A 19,452-nucleotide genomic window follows, 5' to 3' on the forward strand; every position below is an offset into this window, starting at 1 on the left:
TTTTATTGTATTTTTACTTATACTGTTTTACTTATATTTTGCTGCTCTGTTGTTTGATGCTCTGAGCTCCTTTGGAAGGAAAGGTGGGATTAAATTTAATGAACAAACAAATAAATAATCTGTTGTTTTTTTAAGTGTATGATATATTTTTGTGGTTGGTTTTTAATGTAGTTGTTTATGTTTGTCATTTAAGAGCTTTTTTATTTAAAAAGTGGTTTAGTAAATTTATAAAATAAAATTTTTTTATTATGTCATAACTGGTACTGTAGGAGACTGAATAAGTTTTTTATTTTAAGAAACCATGATCCAGAGGGAGGGTAGGGGAAAGAGAAAGACCCTTTTTTTTGGCAGACAAAATATGTAGCACCTGGGCAAGGTATACTTTTAAAGGTGTAGCAGATCAAGCGTTTTGACATAAAATAGCAAATTACCAGAGTATACACTATATAACCGATACATTTAACTGTACTGTAATTGAGATTTTTGCATGCATGACAAAGCAACTATAGCCAAAGCAAAAGAGCTTCTTTCTTGGAACCACCTTAAAGACTAGGTTAAAAAAAAAGACAAAGACATTTTTCTAACCCAAAGTACAAGTCACAAGTTCCAGGGTAGTTGCATGCCAGCTGGCACAAATCTTATTTACAAGTTCACTTGCTGTCCAGCGATGGATCCACAAACTATATGTCCAAGATTCTATGGCATGTAAAAGCCACTCATTAAAATGAGTCATGAAATTATTTTGACTTTCTAAAAATTAAAGCACTGAAGAAGCAGAATGTCAGAGTTTGCTAGAAAGTGAACATACGCAGACCCTCTAAGATGTTGAGCAAATTGCTGTCAAGTTCAGAACAGTACACTATTGAAACACAAGAACTTTAATAAAAGTTATCCATGTGCAAAAGTTACTTGTCTGAAGAAAATTAAAGGGCTGAGGAATTAACTCACATCTGTAAAAGATCTTATCCAATTCCCATATGCTTGCAACACTATCTTTATATTAAAGTAGAAATTTAATGGCAGGTGTTGTTATGCATGTTGTTTGCTCTTGGCTAGAACAAAAACAGCAAAGATGGACAGAACAGGGAAAGCAGATGCCACCACCTTTCTTTTATAATCTGATCAATCGGCCTCGGTCCAATATACCTGAAGGAGCATCTCCACCCCCATCGTTCTGCACAGACACTGAGGTCCAGTGCCGAGGGCCTTCTGGCGGTTCCCTCGTTGCGAGAAGCCAAGTTACAGGGAACCAGGCAGAGGGCCTTCTTGGTGGTGGTGCCCACCCTGTGGAACGCCCTCCCACCAGATGTCAAAGAGAAAAACATTTGCCTGACTTTTAGAAGACATCTGAAGGCAGCCTTGTTTAGGGAAGCTTTTAATGTTTAATAGATTATTGTATTTTAATATTCGGTTGAAAGCCGCCCAGAGTGGCTAGGGAAACCCAGCCAGATAGGCGGGGTATAAATAATAAATTATTATTATTATTATCATCATCATCATCATCTGAAGGGTCATATGAATTTCCAAAATGTGTTGTTCACAGAACAAATTTGTAAACAGTGTTTGTTACTATTATCCCATTTGGTAATTCACAATGTCTAACCATAGCAAACCATGCCCTCATTGCTTGCATTGATGAAACTATAAATTCTCTTACCCGGTTGGAAGGGGAAGAAAAAAAAGGGTTGCAATTTTGAACTGGGTCACTGGCCTGATCCAGCAGGGCTTTTCTTATGCTGCTTAGGCACTTTTATCACTGTTAATAAAACCAATCATTGTTAATAAAACCTCACTATATATAAGGGTCTGGTGACTTCTGTTTCAGTGTATCTGAAGAAGTGTGCATGCACACAAAAGCTCATACCAATGACAAACTTAGTTGGTCTCTAAGGTGCTACTTGAAGGAATTTTTTTATTTTGTTTCAAACAAAATATGGTATGATGTGACAAAATTCCATTCCTCAGAACAGCCATTTTCATGCAGAACTGAAGAAAACATCACAGACTAAAAAAATATATGTTTTAGTATGCCTCAAATTCTCCAAACCGATACACACTTTCAAAATGAAGATGCAAATTTAGAGATGTTTATGCCCATGACAATGCACTCACGTATATAGAAAAAAAACTAGAAGAATGATGTACAACAGTTTCCTGTGGCTGACCCAACTTGACTGATCAACATGTCCTAAAACCGGCCTTTGAGAAGTGACTGGTGTAACACCTTCAAAAGGGGGGGGGGAGAGGATACAGAGAGATTCAAGGAAAATACAGGCAGATTAGCTGAAAGCCTGTTCCAGGTAAATTGGTGCAAAGCACTGATTAAAGATAATAAGTTTGCTGAGGAATAATCAACATTGCTTCTGCAAATGCAGGTCCTATCTTATGAAACCTTTAGAATTTTTGTGCGTGCTGGGGTGATCCAGTAGATGCTGTTTATTTGGACTTTCAAAAAGCTTTTGACAAAGTCTCTTACCAAAGACTCCTACACAAACTTATGAGTAATAGGGTAAGAGAAGAACAGGAAGGAGAGTAGAAGAACTGTGTGAACATTATTCTCACAATGGAGGGATGTAATTAGTTAGGTCCACCAAGCATCTGTACTGGAAACAGTACTTTTTAATTTGTTTATACCTTAGTCAAATAAAAGGAAGTAATTTTCTTTGTATAAACAAGGTAGGTACTATAGTTGGAAAAAATGTCCTATCAGTCTCCCCCCCCCCACCTCAATTTTAAACAGTATGATATTGCCAGTATGATATAAAACAACCGTGTGTGTCTCCTCATGAAAACCTTGGATTGTAACATTACATGTTGTTTGGAAAGGTGAGCTAGTAAAGGTCTGGCAAACCAGGACAAAGGTGCCTTGGAAGTTTCCCATAAAAAGCATCTATTGAAATGGACAAAAAAAGACTCCACCCCTCTCCATACCAGGACTGGATCCCAAATACCCCCACTAGCCAATATTTGGGCTGGATGACCCATCTGTCAATTGTGTCATGTCATGACAGCAGCTGATTAATGGTGAAAGCAACTGGTGGTTACAAGGAATACCCTAGTGCACCTGATCCCAGCAGGACTCTGTCAATGCCGGTTAGCTCACTCTAAGCTCCCGGATTGTTCCTTTATATCTGCGCCTGCATCTGTCCTACACCTGATCTGTTTGGAAGGTGGGCATGATTTGGGTGGGCCAAATTAGAAGCAGCGGGCCTAATTGTTTTTGTTAAGCAGAAACAGGACCATAAGATTTTTTTTGTGCACCTAGAAATCTCAGTTCCATGACCACACTACTCTTTTTTGAATCTTTGTAATTGCCCCAGAACTAAGTGGAATGCCAGAATATCAAAGTCCTCCAAAAGTCAGACTTGTCCTTCCCAGGATTTCCCCTGCACATTTTTTGTTAGCCACAGTGTCTGCCAGCAAAACTAAACATTTATAGACCCTGGATAGATGTCCATTCTTAAATCTCTGAATCCCTAAATTCCAGGTGGTTCTGAATGTACACCCTACAAAGACAGACTCAACCTGACTAACCCTGGTCTCCCATCTGACTGTTCTTTGTCCACATCCCTACTCTGGATTATGTCCAGTAAAGTACTGGTATTGGCATAGCTGAGGGAAATCTATTATTTTGACCGTCTTTCTGGATATTACCCCAATGTTAGCATTCTTCATTCCCACTTCCAGTGTTTCTTTTTCTTTTCTTTTTTTACAGCGTTTAAAGAAGAAACGTTCTCTGTCTTATACTTCAGACTGCTTCCGAAGCCAAGCAGATCACTACACAGCCTCTGTGGCTGGCAGCCATTTTACTAATCCTCTGCTCTCTTCCCCCCAATCCCTGGATCAGCCTTAACAGTTAACTATTAAAGTGACATTGTTATAATGTACTTTCTCAATAAACCTCAACTTCTGAAAAGGCTGTGACTGCATCTCTCTTGCTCTGCAATGTATCTTGTGAAGGCATTTTGCTACTTCGACTAAACAATCTGAAGTTAGTCTGCTGTAAATGAAAGCCAGTACTGGCGTGAGAAACTGCTCCTCTAGCATAGCTGAGCTAAATTCTCTCAAACTATTCATATTTTGGAATGGCTTATTCCCTAAACGCAGAGAAATAGTTCGCAGATGTGTAGACACATGTTCCGAGTAAGTGTGGTAACAGTGAGTAATGACTGTAACTCTTCTGGAACAACCCTGCCCATATGAAGCAGGAAACAAACAAACAATATATTTGGGGGATCTTCACTACTTGCATTTTATGCAGGATGGTAATGCCAATCAGTTAACTCAAATCTATGCAATATACTGTAGTAGGTGAACAGATCAAGATCTATAGTGAAATAAAACACAGTGGAGTCTCACACATACTCTGTACTTGATGAAGCTGTCAGCAAAGAATAACTTTTGTGGGCGAATGAGCCAATATGTTGTCTCATGCTACATATAGAGATTTCACATCCCCTCAAACACAGAGCTTCTTTGATAATTTTGAGATATGTTCTTGCTACTACATGAAGAATGTAAGCTTTAAACCAGTATCATCTCAAAATTTATGAAGTTTTTAACTTTGAACTATGGATATTAGCTATGAAAGAATGACCAGAAGACAGAGGCTTAGTTGCACACTTTCTCCCTTAGAAATTGCTTGGCAGTTTAACTGGCACATTTGCCAACAGGGTTTGAAATTCTGAGAATTAAAACAAGTGTGCACAATCCACCAAAATGTTACTCATTAATTGCCTCAATCAAATGGAACGGTCAGCTGCAGCTATGCCCCACTCCACTGCCTTGACTGTGAGTCAGTCAAAATTTTGCTGGCTTATATTCAATGTCACTGATTTCTTCCTCCTTCCTGCAGAAATGTTTCTTATCCTTCTCAGTGCTTAAACATACCAAGGCAATGGGCAACAGAAGAATTCTCCCTTAGGTGACTGGCATTTTGCTTCACACCTTGCAGGAGATTTCCTTCAAATCTCAAACCATTTCCAATCATACTATTTTTGTACACCTCTGAATGTGTAGAATATTTCAATGCTAGAAATATTGTTGGCACCTGTCTGCTCCAGAGACAATGCAGTAAGCACTCTGGGGGTGAAGTCAAACAACTGTGTTAGCAGTATCAAAGTGACCTCCCCCCTGGGCAGTGTGTATGAAGGTCCTGGGCTACCCAGATGACAAAAACCCCTCCCTCTTGGCCTTGCTGATGTAGTCCAAAGGAAAGCAGGGCAATACATTTGGCAGGAGCTCAGCTGCAGGAGTTGCCAGAAGGAGGCTGTAGTCTGGTGACTCAAAATCTCACCAGAGTGCTGGAGCCTAGCTCTGATTGGTTCCCAAGACAGCTGGCTAGAGGGGGGTGGAGCAGCACTTTGGAGAGGGAGGAAAAGAGAAGCAGTTTCTAACGGAGTTTTTTAGATAGGGATAGAAAAGGGAAAGCTTTAGTTTGAGAGATAGGGCTTGATTTGAGATGGGAGACAGTGTGATTAGGATAGAGTTTGTCTGAGAGAATTGGATCTGATTTGAGTTGAACATATTCTCTGAGATTATCTATAGCAAGAGGAAGAGAGCCTTGCTGCTGAGATAGGAAGACCAGGTTGTATGTCTGGGGAAGGTATACAGACACGAGTTAACTGTAGAGCTGAATCTGAGTCAAGAGAAGTATGAAGCTGTTGGAATACAGATTACCTGGGTCTCATTCCAATCAGAAGGGGAGAATTGTTCTAGGAAAAGACGACTCCCAAGCCAGTAATGAGAGGTGAGATGTTAAACTAATTGAAATACCTCAGGAGTGGGATTGTTAAGAGAGTGGGTAACTGACAAAAAGTGCCCCTCGCTCATAAACCAAAGTATTAAGCTGGGAAGGAAGCTGTGCTGTGTCAGAAGTATTTAACTGTAACACTGTCATAATAACTAAGTAAAGGAATGAAAGTGAAGTACTGTAACAGAAACTGAATTAAGCATTTTACCACCTATTCTAGAAACCTGAACATCTACCTGAAACAAAACAAAAAAATCCTTCCAGCAGCACCTTAAAGACCAACTAAGTTTTTTTATTTTGGCATGAGCTTTCGTGTGCATGCACACTTCTTCAGATACACTGAAATAGAAGTCCCCAGACGCTTATATATAGAGAAAGGGTGGGGAGGGGTATCACTCAGAAGGGTGGTGGAAATGGGTGAGTGGAAATGGGTGACACGGCTACCTACCTGTAACATCTACCTGAAGTTTAACAACTGGTTTTTAGCAACGGAAGTTTAAGAAAAGCTGTGCATATACCACTGTGTTTAAGCCTGTGACATCTTTATATTTGTTTTAAGTAATAAACTGATTTCTACCTGAAAGAACACATCTCCTGACCCAACTTTGTTCCACTTTTGTAAATAATACTTTTCTTCATTGATCAACCCCTCCTGGGACTCCCTGAATAGAAGTTTCCCTCCCACAAGATAGCCTGTGGTAAATTGTATAAATTGGCTTAATTGGTGTACTGTGTAGGGGTCCACTATATTTAAGTTGGGGGCAGTTACAGGGCTGAGTCTGCTACAGACATACAAGGCGCCATCCAACCATCTTAGGGACTCCACTGCAGATTTGTGTAGGCTTTGCTTCTTAGCCTTATATTCCCCTGAAGATATCCCACAAGGCAGCAGAGGTTTAGGATCAGTTTTTTCCTTCTCCTAGATGGGCTACCCATTTGCCCCTCACTTCCCTTGCAGTGGTGTCCAAACTTTTTTCAAAGAGGGCCAGATTTGATGAAGTGAATGGCTGTGGGGGCTGACCAAAGTTGTTGACCCTTGAAGTTGTTGAGGTTTTTTATGATTTTACCCCAAAGTTGTTGAGTTTTTTTAGGATTGCAGTTGTTTCGTTGAGGGTTTTTTAGGATTTTACCCCAGGAAATAAACTGCCACAGGGGCTGGAATAAACCATCCGAAATGGACTTTGGGCATGCCTGCTCTAAAGCATGTGCAGAAACGTCTTCTTGACTATTCGACCCACTATTGGTGTCACCCAAACAATCTGCTGGAGCATGCAGGGGTTTGAGACCCATCGGCTACTCTCACCTGGTTTTATGTAAAATTAGTAAATGAGAATTTTTTTCTCAGTGTATGATGAACATGCCTGAAAGTCAATAAATCAATGGCTAGTGTCATGAAACATGTATCAACTTCACATCATTATTAAAAAGTATCAGAAAGAAAACTGTTAACTAAATTTATACCTAACTCTGGGTGAACAAACACTCTACCCTCCTGATTGTAATGATACACCCTTGCAATTTCTCAAAAACCTATGCTTCAGAGAAACAGATTAGTAGGTTGCTGATAAAAAGAAGCAGTGCTTTCTATTAGTTGTTATCAGAACAAACAAAACAATAACACAAAGTTATACTGTAGGCAGCTCCTACATATAACACATACCTCACTTATTTCAAAGGTAGAGCCATGGTAGAGCCTACAGGATTAAGTACAGTGGTACCTCGGGTTACAAACACCTTGGGTTACAGATGCTTCAGGTTACAAACTCCGCTAACCCAGAAGTAGTACCTCGGGTTAAGAACTTTGCCCCAGGATGAGAACAGAAATTGCATACCGGCGGTACAGTCGCCCCATTAGCTACAGTGGTACTTCAGGTTAAGAACAGTTTCAGGTTAAGAACAGACCTCCGGAATGAATTAAGTTCGTAACCAGAGGTACCACTGTATAAATGTTTGATTAAATGAATTTGGAAAATCCAGTCACAATCTCCAAACGAAAATTATTAAGTGCTTAGCTTTGACAGGCAAAAAGAATATTCCTTCATATCTCCAGATACCAGAATGGTGTTCCCCATAGTAAAACAAATAGTTTTAGTTTGTCTTTACACAGGAACCACTCTAGTATCCACTACAAACCTTCAGATTAGTTGAAGCCATTTTCAGGCAGTTGTCATGCATAGAATACTACCTTGGGAAAAGTTTGTGCCTCTTTCACATAGCAGTGCACATTCCATCTGCACTAATTTGTCTCTCTTGTGAATCCTTTTGTGAATTCCTGGCAAACAAAATAGCACATCTAGAATACAACACAAATAAAAGGCTAAATGCAAATCTGTACATCCTAGGACTTCCATGAAATAATTTTCAGCTGCTAAAACTAGGCAATACCAATCTGGTATTAAGCTTCGGGTATTAAATGGATATTAATGATACTGTTTTGAATATAAACACATATACTTGCTTATTCTTCCTAACTCTTTCTAAGTGGTATTGAATATTCTTCTCCCAACCCTGGTGCTCTTCAGTTATTTAGCCACCCAGAGTGGCTGGGGAAACCCAGCCAGATGGTCGGGGAATAACAACAACAACAACAAAATAAATAAATATTAACTACTGGGGCTTATGGAAGTTCTGGTTAAACAACATCTGAATGATGCTGGAATGGAAATGCATCTTGAATTTGAGTGTTCTATACAGCCCACTTCAGGCTTTATCATGCCATGGGGTAACATGGGTATAACACCGACAACTCTTAAAAGAGTTCAAATGGCTAACAACTGTCATGAAACCTACTATAGCAGTTACTCTTGTTGCTTTACCTACAGACTATGTAACAACTTCTCCTAGGGCACTCATGTCTGTAATAGCCTTTGCAGTATCAAAAGACTGTTGTTTTTGCTAAAAGATTTATTGTAGCATGCACACAGTCCATGAATCTGTATCATTTTTTTTTAAAAAAATTAGGCTTTAAGGTGCCACAAGAGTCTTCATTTAGATTTAGTTATGGCTGCACTTTTATTTGGGAGCAAGACTTAATTCAGTGACATGTGTATCGTGGTAGGAAAAGCTCCAGCAACTCTCAGGCTCATGCATGTTTCCTCCCCCTCCAGTACAACTGCAAAGAGGGCACTAGAAACTTGTGTCACAGTTTTAATTAACTGCTATTTGTTTTTTGTGCAAAACCAGCATGATGATGAAGCTATGGTTTGTATGAAACAAGTCAACGTCAGACTGTAGGTTAAGATTAACCATAGTCTAAAACACATTTTAGGGTTTAGACTGAATATTAAACTACAGTTAATCAAAAACACATACTGCAGCTCTCAGTCTCATCACAGCTGCACTGAAAGAGAAAAGAGTGTCAGAGACCCTAAGGGTTGTTGCAGTTTGTTTCTGCCTGAACTGGCCGGGTCTTCTGAGAAAGCATGCATCTGATCAGGTTTCACAAGGACTCCAAAATGAATCTGTCAAAGTGACTTTTACAAGAGAAATGAGATGTGGTTGGATAGGAAGTGAGAAGCGTAATGACAGACTAGTCACTAGAATGACTATTTTTAAAAAATTAAACAATACATGAAGAAGCAGGCGAGATATAAGAGCAGATATCAAATCATGAAACGTTAAGTCTAAATAATACATCACATGTGGCAGAAATCTACACAACTAGCAATTAGCAAGTTGGGGGGTACCTTCAGAAATCTTTTAAAATGAAAGCTGTATTTGAAATTAAAAAATATATATTTAATAATAGACAGATTAGCTATATACTTCCACAGTGATACTGGTTTATTCTTTCAGCTGACTGGCCTAGGTATGTTCCAAAATGCATATACAATCATTAGTATTTGCTGTATAGATCAGAAATGGGGAATCTGTGGTGTTCATATGAACTATAACTTCGATCATCCTTGCTCCAGGTGATGGGAACTGTACTCCAACCACCTCTGGAGAGCACTACCCTTGCTGCAGAACCTCATTCATGCACAACGTCAATCCATCATTTGAAGGCTTATTCTTTCCCCATTTCAATTATTTGCTTCCCCTCAGTACAAACTAAATTTTGCCATTATTTTGCAAGCCATGGTTTTTTATTTGGCTTGTAATCCTACCGTATGGCTTTCCCATTTCAACTAACAGACTAAGGCCTTAATATCATCCTTGCAACAATACACACAGAGATGAAATAATGTACAATTACCGTACTTAAACCTGAGACAGTTCAGAATAGGAAAGAGGGGAAACTGGAAAATAACAGCCCCTCTATTTTCCCCTAGGCCTTCATATTTCTGCTGAAATTCAGTTAAGAAAGATGCTAAACCACTGTTTCCAGCAACTGTTGTTTAAAACGAGGGTCACAGCTTAGTCTAAATCAGCAGTACCCAACTGGTGCCTTTCAGATATTGTTGGGACTCCTACTTCCATTAGTCGCAGTCAGCATGGTAAATGGTCTAGCATAATGGAAGTTCAACTCCTGCAACATCTTCAAGGCTTCATATTGGCTACCCCTGGTCTAAAGCTACTATAGGTTTTCTCTTTCCATTTGCTAAGTGTCCCTTTTCCGTGGTGGAACTGCCTTTAAAGGCAGGCTTACTGTTAAAACAGTTGTTAATTTGGACATCACACCAAACCATAACTACAGCTTCCTTAATGAGGGGTTGGCATGATGTCTGAAGTGTTTACATTTAAACCAATAAAATGCTCTGTAAGCTCTTAGGAATAAAACCATATTTAATATTTTCTTTTTCAATTTCCTAATAACACAATAACACAAATAATAACACAAACAAAATAGCGCTCCACCAAGTATCAAATCAAACTGTGCCCTTAACTTACAGTCTTGCCAATGAAAATGTGTGAGCAGTTAGTTAAAGACTGCCACTCCAGTAGACTATATTCCTAATCATGTAAGCCTATACTCAAAAGGATATTATATTAAATTTAATGTGATTTATTCCCAGGTAATTAGGACTAGGGTTGCAATTGTATCATGCTGAAAAACTTGAAAGTAGGAGTTACTAGCTCAATATGTGCGTCCCACTTGAAAAACAAGTTATTTATAAAAACACTGCTATTGATTTTGTATAACTCTTTAGTTCTTCTACCAATTGGAATAAACTTCTAATTGGAATAAACATCAACCAGTCAAGTACTGTTTCAACAATGTCCTACAAAAGAAACATTTTCATAATTTTACGTAATTAATTTTCACTTTGTTCTAAAGGTTGTATTAGTCAAGAGTTGAGCTATGCAGCATTAAAAAGTATAAATATTGTTAGCTATGTCAATTTTATCTGAGTTAGATGGCCATGTCATGAGCAAATCCTAGTCAAAGTTTCTGAATGATGAAATATATCCCAGCCTAGAAACACTCCTGCCGTCCTAAATTAGTCAGCCTTTAAAGTGCCATGAGGATCTTTGGCCTGGTTTGCATGTCATTTTAAATCATTAGGATTGAAGCGAGCATGTAGTGTGCTGGTGTACGCTGCTCAAAAGTACCATGGTGTTCCACCACCACGTGGAAGAGGAAACAAACTAGAGGCTGAGCTGTACACTTTTTTCCTAGCAATCTGATGGTGAACCAGTGTTCATACTTGAATCACTATCATGGTTTGTTAGGAGAGAAACAAACAATGAGTGCTGGTTCACATATATAAGCCAGGCTCTGCTTCATTTCCTATTCCATGCAGGAAAAAGGAAGGAAGGAAGAAGGAGCGCTATGGAGACCTGAGGAGCTTGCACAAGCAGTTTAGCATTTTCTGAAAAACAAAACATTGTTGCTTGAACTATGTATATATTAGTGCTGCTTTCCTATAAATATTTAAACTGCAGAACAATCTGAAATAAAAGCAACTTCTAAATATGTACACCGCTTAAATTAAATATCAGAAATAGATTGGGATGGCATAAAAAGGAGTCAGCAATCATTAGCTTTCATATTTCAAAGCTTAATATTTCACAAGCAAGAATTTCACACATGCCAGGAGGCACTGCCATCAGTTGGATAAATATTACCACTAACCCCCCCCCCAAACTCCTAGGTATAAGTTTACCATTTAATGCATATTTTATAAATTTTACATTGCATTAACGTTAAAATATATTGGAAAAATATATCTAATTCTCCCCTCCCCCATATTCTTATCAAAAGAAATAACTCAAATCACAGTATCTACAGTATTTAAGTCTTATAAGTTTCTCACCGTGTTTCTTGAGTGACATTTACTGTAGTAACTGTATAAGTAACTTAATGATGGAAAAAAGCAGCCTAGCAACAAGTCCCCTTTTTCTTCAGTAGAAATTCCTCATAAATGTTCCAAAAACATACAGTACAAACTGTTGCTTATTATTATATCGTAAAACAAATCATACTAGTTGCAAACATTCCATGTGTAGGGGTACAGTGTGGTGTTCACAATGAGATTCCCATGAGCAATGAGATTCCCTATCCATCCCTGCAGCATGAATCAATGGGCAAGACTGAAAATAGGACATTATAAGGAACAGGAGCTTGGTGCATGCCCCCAAATTCCTAGAATGTCTTACCGCTCCATGCATACCAGCATATGCACATCCAGGTGTAATAAGCCCCAGATCAAATGCAGAATAAAAACCTGTATATCATTTTGTTAAGCATAAAATGAACGTTTAAAAGAAAAGTGAGAGAGGCAACAATGAAAAAAATGCAAGTTGCTACCACCACATTTTACATTTCTAGGTTCTGGATAAATTTTCTCTTCATACAGACTGAGAATGAAAACATACTTTTAAAAAACTTCTGCTCCAAATATTTTCCACATTTAGCATTATCAAGAAAGACTCCTCCACATTTTTTATCCTACGATTCATTTCTCAATGGTAACCAAAATGTAGATTGAAACATAATGTATTATCTTTTCTCTTTTAAATACTGTTGATCAAGGGGAAGGCGGAGGGGAATCCTACTTTGAACACTAGAGCTGAAAGTTTCTAGGCTGCAGTTACTACACCAAAGCAGGCACAACATGACATGATGGGAATTCACCAAGCTGTGCATGTTGCACACACCATTTTAATGAAATGCCAATTGTTCTGCTAGTCGTAGAAAGCCTTCTGCATGAACTATTTGGATTTAAGATCTATTTGTGCTTAACATTCCTACTTTAACATTTCCCTGACATACATACATATATTAAATCATGATTCATCCTTTACTGCTGATGGTCGTTTTATTTATTAAAAGTAATTTCTTTATTGCAATGTGTTAATTCATGCACACAAGCACAACAAATTATTAATCTGTTTCTAACTACAGGAAGAGTCACAAAATGAACATTGCTGAATTAACTATCCTTGTAATAAGTTTAGAACAAAAACATCTCTTACCTTGAAAACCCATTAGAGAAGACAGGTCTGCCAGAATAATTCAAAGCCCCCATTGACGTAAGAGCATCATCTCCAGATCCCTGGCACCTATTCCAATTTTCTGAACCAGCAGTATGAGATGGAATGGCATTGAAAACTGGTTTCTGATCCTGCTGTTGAGTGACAGATGCTGTGTTCAAGTCATAGTGGTAGATTTGTCCTCCAGACGTGCTGACACCATGAACCGAAATAGCAGATGTCTTACTTCCAAGCATATTTGACCCAGAGAAGTTAGCCTGACAATAAACTGTGCCTATTTTCTCTTGTTTTATTACCCCAGGGGTGCACAGTTCAATAAAATCTTCTTTTTCAGTCTTCACTTGTGGCAACTTCACTGTGGAGCTGTGCAACAGATCCCCACACTCATTAATTTTAGGCTTAGTATCTGGTAAAATTGGAGGCTTGCAGTCCTCCATTTCAGTTCCCTCCAGGAGAAAACTCTCATCACCAAGAGGTGAAAGCAAGCTGCTGTCATCCAGCATGGGATCCATTCTCCAAGGGCTTCCATTTGTTTCTTTTCCTGGAGACACTGGTGGCAAATCAAAATCCTGCAAAATATCAAAGGTGCTTTGGTCTTCAGGAAACAGCTTCAAGTTGCCACCATTAGTACCAACCTGGCTTTGCGCTAAAGCCCCTTGCTCTAAAGTGAGATCATGACTAGCCATGCTTGGGAACTCTCGTTCTAGAGGGACATCCACAGATGCAGTACCCTTTGAGCCTTCTGCCAGACTAGAGGATTTATTCAAACTTGCAATGCTTTCTTCCAGGAGCCTAAAATCTGTTTCTGCTGAAGAGAGACTGATTTGGCCCTGCTGAGGAAATCCAAGTTCGTTTCCCATCACTTTTGCCTCTGTCTCCCCCATATACAGTCCCATGGAGAGCGACACTGCTTTAGAGAGATCGGGCTGCGGCACATTGCTTCCCAATCCCTTTGACAAGTCAGACACAGCAGGCGGTTGCTTGGAATCAGACTGAGAAGGGGTAGGCAAGGGAGACGTAGCTGCAGGAGTCTTGGCAGTAGCTCCTCCCCTAAAGGATGGATGGAAGTCCATCACAATTCCTCCTTTGTCACGGAAATGAGCACTTTTCCCTGCTTCCTCCCCTCCAGAGGACTTCAGTGACTCTTTGGGCTCCATTATTTTAATACTGGTTATAAAGAAAGAGAAATATTCACCATTAGCATAAAACTTGAATAGTGCAAATAAAAAGCCCTAGAAGCTCCAACACTGAAAGAACAGACACATATTCAAGAAAGTGGTAGACATTAGATTAACACTTTCCAATGCTGGAATGAATTTCTAACCCAATCCATCCAAAGGGCTGGACTTTTTCCAAGCTTTTCTCAATCTAGGTTATAGTAAACACATATTAAACTAATAAAAATAACATCAACTCATCACAACCGGAACATACCAGTAATATTTGTCACTGATGCAATAAATATTGTTTACTACTACATACATACTTGTAAAAAATCTATGTGACAACTTCCATTCCCATTCACTTAACACATCACCCAGGTTTTTCAATACTGCCTAATGTACCAACTTTGCCTAAGGGGGGAAATTCCCAGGTGATACCACTGACTTTCCAAATGGCTCTCTCTCTCCCACTTTCATCAGGTTTTTGTAAAAATCCAATTTTAGAAATATGTTGTTCCACTTTAGTCCAAGGCTACGGTCAGTTTCAAATAGTAGACTGTAAAATGTAGACATGTATATTTAAAAATAAGTGTGTGGGGAGGAAGTGGAACACACACAATTAATCCTCTACATTTTATATTATTCCCGGAGAACATAAAATAAAATGTAACCCATTTGTAGTGAAATCCTTAAGAGAAATGAGACAGTTTCCTTTTAAATTTTAAACCTTCCATATCTTGTACCATCTTGCATGGAGAAAAAGCTAAAGTCGGCATATGTTGATATATCTAAAAACTGCTGATGCTTGTGTAGAAAAAATTGCATTCCCATCAATAATTGATCAGGAGGTCAAATTAGGACAAAAATGACCAGGTGTCAAAAGGACATTGAAGCCAACATGGAAAAAAGTTTACTCTTAAAGTAACAGAGAAATTTAACAATGTGTATTTAGTTTCTTTTAAGTTCTCCTTTTCAGGGCATTGCATGGATTTTCCCAAAACAATGAGAGCTGTAAAAGGCGCTAAAAGGATAGGAAGCTTTCCTAACAGCTCTCTCCCAAGCCAAAACAAAAAGGCATAATGCAAAAGAGAAACAGCCTACTCTTGTCAAAAGTTGCATGAGACTCTTAAACAAAAAAAAAAAGAGCCGTGGGGCCATCATGTAATTAAAAAAAAAGCACAGTTGCATAGTTTTGAGGGGGAAAAGGGAAGGACAAGGGGAACAACTGGAGTTACCACATTTTCACAGGTTTCTCTTGCACAGACACAGAAGCCATTAAATGATAGGCAACGCCAAAGGGGAAAAATCTATCACGATACAGCTCCTCTCCGCCCCCTTGGGAAATATATCTAAGCACCTTCTTTCTGAGTTGAAATTCTCCTTTTCAAAACGTAGCTTTCGAAAAGAACGGAAAAATGTGTTGGGACCTGTTGAGCATTTTGCCTGGCACGCCCACCAGCCCTTTGCTTCAAAAACTCCAACTCCGAGTTTTCGACTTCTTCTTGGTTTCCAACCCCTTGGGCCCCGTGAACTAAACAAAAAACAAAAAAGCACGACGGTGGGGGGGGTGAGCGCCTTTCACCATTAACCCCCCCCAACAAAAACCCGATTCTCAACAACAGATGTTCATTTTAACACACACACAAATCAACTGGAAGCAAGTTGGGCGAGGAGGGCAATACATTATAGCACTTTTTATCATTAAACAAAATTTCATTTCTCAGAAAAGAGACACTATATTGGGCATATCATCCTTTTGGGATTGAAATTGGCCAGAGAAGGTTGTGAAATAGGATCGCGAACCAGTTTCCGCCCCCGCCCCCCATCCCACGCACGCACACACACGCATATTGTGTGTGCGAGAGAGAGAGACACGCATACACACGCACACCCCTTCTCTGACGTCCAAATTTAACGTGGACGACTTTAAAGTTGAGACGAGGAGCAGCGACTCCCCACCCCCCATCTTCCTTTCCTCATCTCTCTCCAACCCCCCCCCCCAAAAAAATGATATTTGGCCTCACGCCTCAGCAACAAATCGCCTGGTGTTAACGGCGGTGGGAAGCGGGTTGAAGGGGAGGGGGCGGTAAGGGGAAGCCGAAGAGCGCAGACATTGCTTAGAAAGGGAGGGACGGAGGGGGTGACCTCTACGGGGGGGGAGAGCAGGCCGCCGCCGCCCTCTCCCTCCCTCCCTCCCCCAGTCGCCCTCCGCCTCCCTTCGAGAATCCTAAAAGTAGAAGCCATTCCTTGCCCCCCACCCTCTCCCGCCGCGTCTCGACAGCCAGACAGCCAGGCATGGAAAAGAAGCCACCCCTTACCTTATCCAGTGGGGGCGCTGGGACTCCTCTAGCCGCCAACTTCCATGGCTCCGACACCACAGAGCCAAGCGAATAAACAACTTGGAAGGCGCGGGGCGGAGGTTGGGGGGGGGGGAGAGACTGGAAGGAAGGAGAGTTACGGGGCGATGGGATTGGGTGTGGGGCGGCGGCGAAAGCAGCCGCCCCTTTGCAGATGAGAATGCAGCCGCCCCCTCCCTTCGCCCCACACACGCACACAGGCGCCAGAAACAGCAGCAGAGGCGGCCCCCTCACCTGCTCTTCTCCCCCCCCCTTCTCTGTCTGCCTGTCTCTCACACACACTCCCACTCTCCTGTCCCCCCTCAATTAATTAAAGCCCCACTTTGCGCGCCCCGCTGCCTCTCCTCCAGCTTCTGCCCCCTCTGCATCCCCGCCTTCCCCCGTCTGCTCTTCACACCCACCCAGCGTCCCGCCCTCCCCCTTCTCCTTCTCCTCCCTTCCCTCCTCTCCTCCCAGCCGCCGCACCGTCCGCGCTCCCCTCTACGGCTTTGCCCCAGCCACAAAATGGAGGACGGCGGCGCTAGCAGCAGAGGCTGCTGCCTCCTCCCCCTTCTCTCTCTCTCTCTCTCTCCCTCCGTCCCCTCCCCCTCCCCCGCCCCGCAGACATGCAAAGAGCGCGAGCGAGAGAGACTGAAGGGAAGCGGCGCTCGCGCGCCCGGCCGCTCGCGGGCGCAGCGAGGCAGCGGCATAGCAGAGAGCGCGTGTCCAGGGAGAGAGAGAGCGCGCATTGCAGGGCAGCCGAGGGGGAACGGTGCAACCTGTTGACTGAGAGCGGCAACTGCAGCCCCGAACAAGGGCCTCCTTTTCGCCGCTGCCGCCGCCTCAATCTCCTGCTTTTCGCAATCCCCCCCCCCTTTTAGCCACGCCGGCTTGCTTGGTCGCTCGCTCGCTTTCTGTCTTCCACCCTCCATTTACCTACCAATACTTTGCTTGCTCTTTTCCCTCGACCCTTCCTGTGCTTGCTATCCCCGCGTTTGGCAGAGGGGGGAAAAAAGAGGAAGGAAAAAGAAAGTGGCGCTTGTTTTGCGAAGTAAGGCCCTCTCGTTTTGGCGGGGTTTACTCCCATGTAACTGCGCTGGGTGGCAGCCAGACGGCAGGTTTCAACTTGGAAACAAATCTCATTCAGCACAGTATGATGTGTATACATATAATAGATATAAATAGATATAGGTCCACCCTGTGTAGGATAGGTCTTCCTTTAGGAGAAGTGAAGGAGGGTTGCCCAGATGTGTGAGGAACAAGCCAAATTCCACTTTCCAGGGAGATCCAGTGGGAAATTATGACAAAAGATAATGTGAAATGGTTCAAATTATATTTTACTGCAGCTTAGAAAACACTTTCACATTTAGTAAAGGCAAAGGCTGCCATCCTAGGCACATTTGAATCAGGAGAAAGCCCTATTGGAAGATGGTGGGATTTACTTTATAGAAATGTGCCTATGGTTCGCACTGGAGCAGCACCTGGTATTGTCACAACATATATCCCCAAAGTAGCCACATTTTGAGAACGTCAAAGTTCACTGCAGATTGCTGTGAAGCTCCTCTTAGCATGGTAGCAACATGGAAAGGGTTAGTTGAAGCTCCAGAATCAAGAGGAACTTTGTCAAATGGAGACAAATGGAAATGAAGCCTTATGTGCTTCATCCCAAACTTCTGGGGTCTTAATAAATCTAATATCCGGGGTTATGTAGCATTACATATATGACTTTTTGCCAGCTTTGCTGGATACGTGTATATTTCAATAAGATTGCCATTGATCACACATAAATGATACAATGTACTTCCAGGAAAGCACAACTCAAGTTTTGAGGGCTGCTGTTAATTCTGTTCATTCAATAGAGCCACATCACTTGACTTCACAGAAAAGAAAATCTTTAATAAAAAAATCTTTAAAATTGGATGGGTGAGGGCAGTAGGGGCCAGCCTGCTAGCTCAAGCCTTGATTTTTATTCTCGTTGCCCCCTAAGTCGTGGAAGGTGGCTGTCTGAAGCAGGAAACCCCCACGACTACAGAAGGCTTCTTGATGCAGTCAGTCACCCTCCACATCCCCACTGGCCCCCCTCAACTGTTTACTCTAAATCATCATTGCCTGAAGAGGGCTTCAAGAGTGTTTTCTCCTCCACTTCTGTTCTGTCCCCATCCAATAGGAATCCATGCACCTCCGTTTCTCGTTGCCCATTCTTCTCCCACCCTCCATATATGCTTGATCTTAGCAACAGCACACAAGGTTTCCATTCTCTGCTCATTTCTCACACTGAAGGTGTCTCAGATGCAGGTTAACTGGTTAACAGCAGGTTAGAAAATGCACTCTGTGCCTCGGAGATGAGAAGCAATGCTGGTGTGTCTGGTCTGTACCATTTCAGACTGCAGGTGGTGGTTCGCTTGGTTAAATGCTTCCCCATATTTATTGTGTGTTTAAATCCTTGAGGCTTAAACATTTATTTTGTGGGAGGATATTTATTTATTTGTATGTAAGAAAATTCAGACATACAAGCCCTCACCTACAAACTGAAACAGTACAGCCAAGACCAGGCATCCCCAAACTTCGGCCCTCCAGATGTTTTGGACTACAGTTCCCATCCTCCCCGACCACTGGTCCTGTTAGCTAGGGATCATGGGAGTTGTAGGCCAAAACATCTGGAGGCCCGCAGTTTGGGGATGCCTGGCCAAGACAGTGGCTTCCTATCTCAGTGAGAACAGGTCTCTTGTGATCAGGGGTGTAAGAAGGCACCACTTTCCATTTTGCTTCGTATTTGTTGCATACAGCATTGCTTATCTTCTGCCCAACTACATTATTTGTCTTT

At 41.4% G+C, this 19,452-nt stretch overlaps 1 protein-coding gene across 2 annotated transcripts in view; it reads right to left on the reverse strand.

The window, feature by feature from the left end:
- NR3C1 (nuclear receptor subfamily 3 group C member 1) overlaps nucleotides 1–17,026 on the reverse strand; it is a 58,890-nt gene extending 41,864 nt beyond the window's left edge. Inside the window, exons 1-3 of one of the 2 annotated variants that reach the window (XM_060271693.1) lie at nucleotides 16,611–17,026; nucleotides 15,650–15,823; nucleotides 13,112–14,296 (exon numbers count right to left, since the gene is read on the reverse strand). In XM_060271693.1, coding sequence (XP_060127676.1) covers nucleotides 13,112–14,286 — 1,175 coding nt within the window. In that variant the 5' untranslated portion in view covers nucleotides 14,287–14,296; nucleotides 15,650–15,823; nucleotides 16,611–17,026. The remainder of the gene's footprint in view (nucleotides 1–13,111; nucleotides 14,297–15,649; nucleotides 15,824–16,610) is intronic. The other variant, XM_035105357.2, reaches the window with a different exon arrangement.
- Between the last annotated feature and the right edge of the window lie 2,426 nt (nucleotides 17,027–19,452).

The sequence above is a fragment of the Zootoca vivipara genome, chromosome 2, assembly GCF_963506605.1.
Source record: "Zootoca vivipara chromosome 2, rZooViv1.1, whole genome shotgun sequence".
NCBI lineage: Eukaryota > Metazoa > Chordata > Lepidosauria > Squamata > Lacertidae > Zootoca > Zootoca vivipara.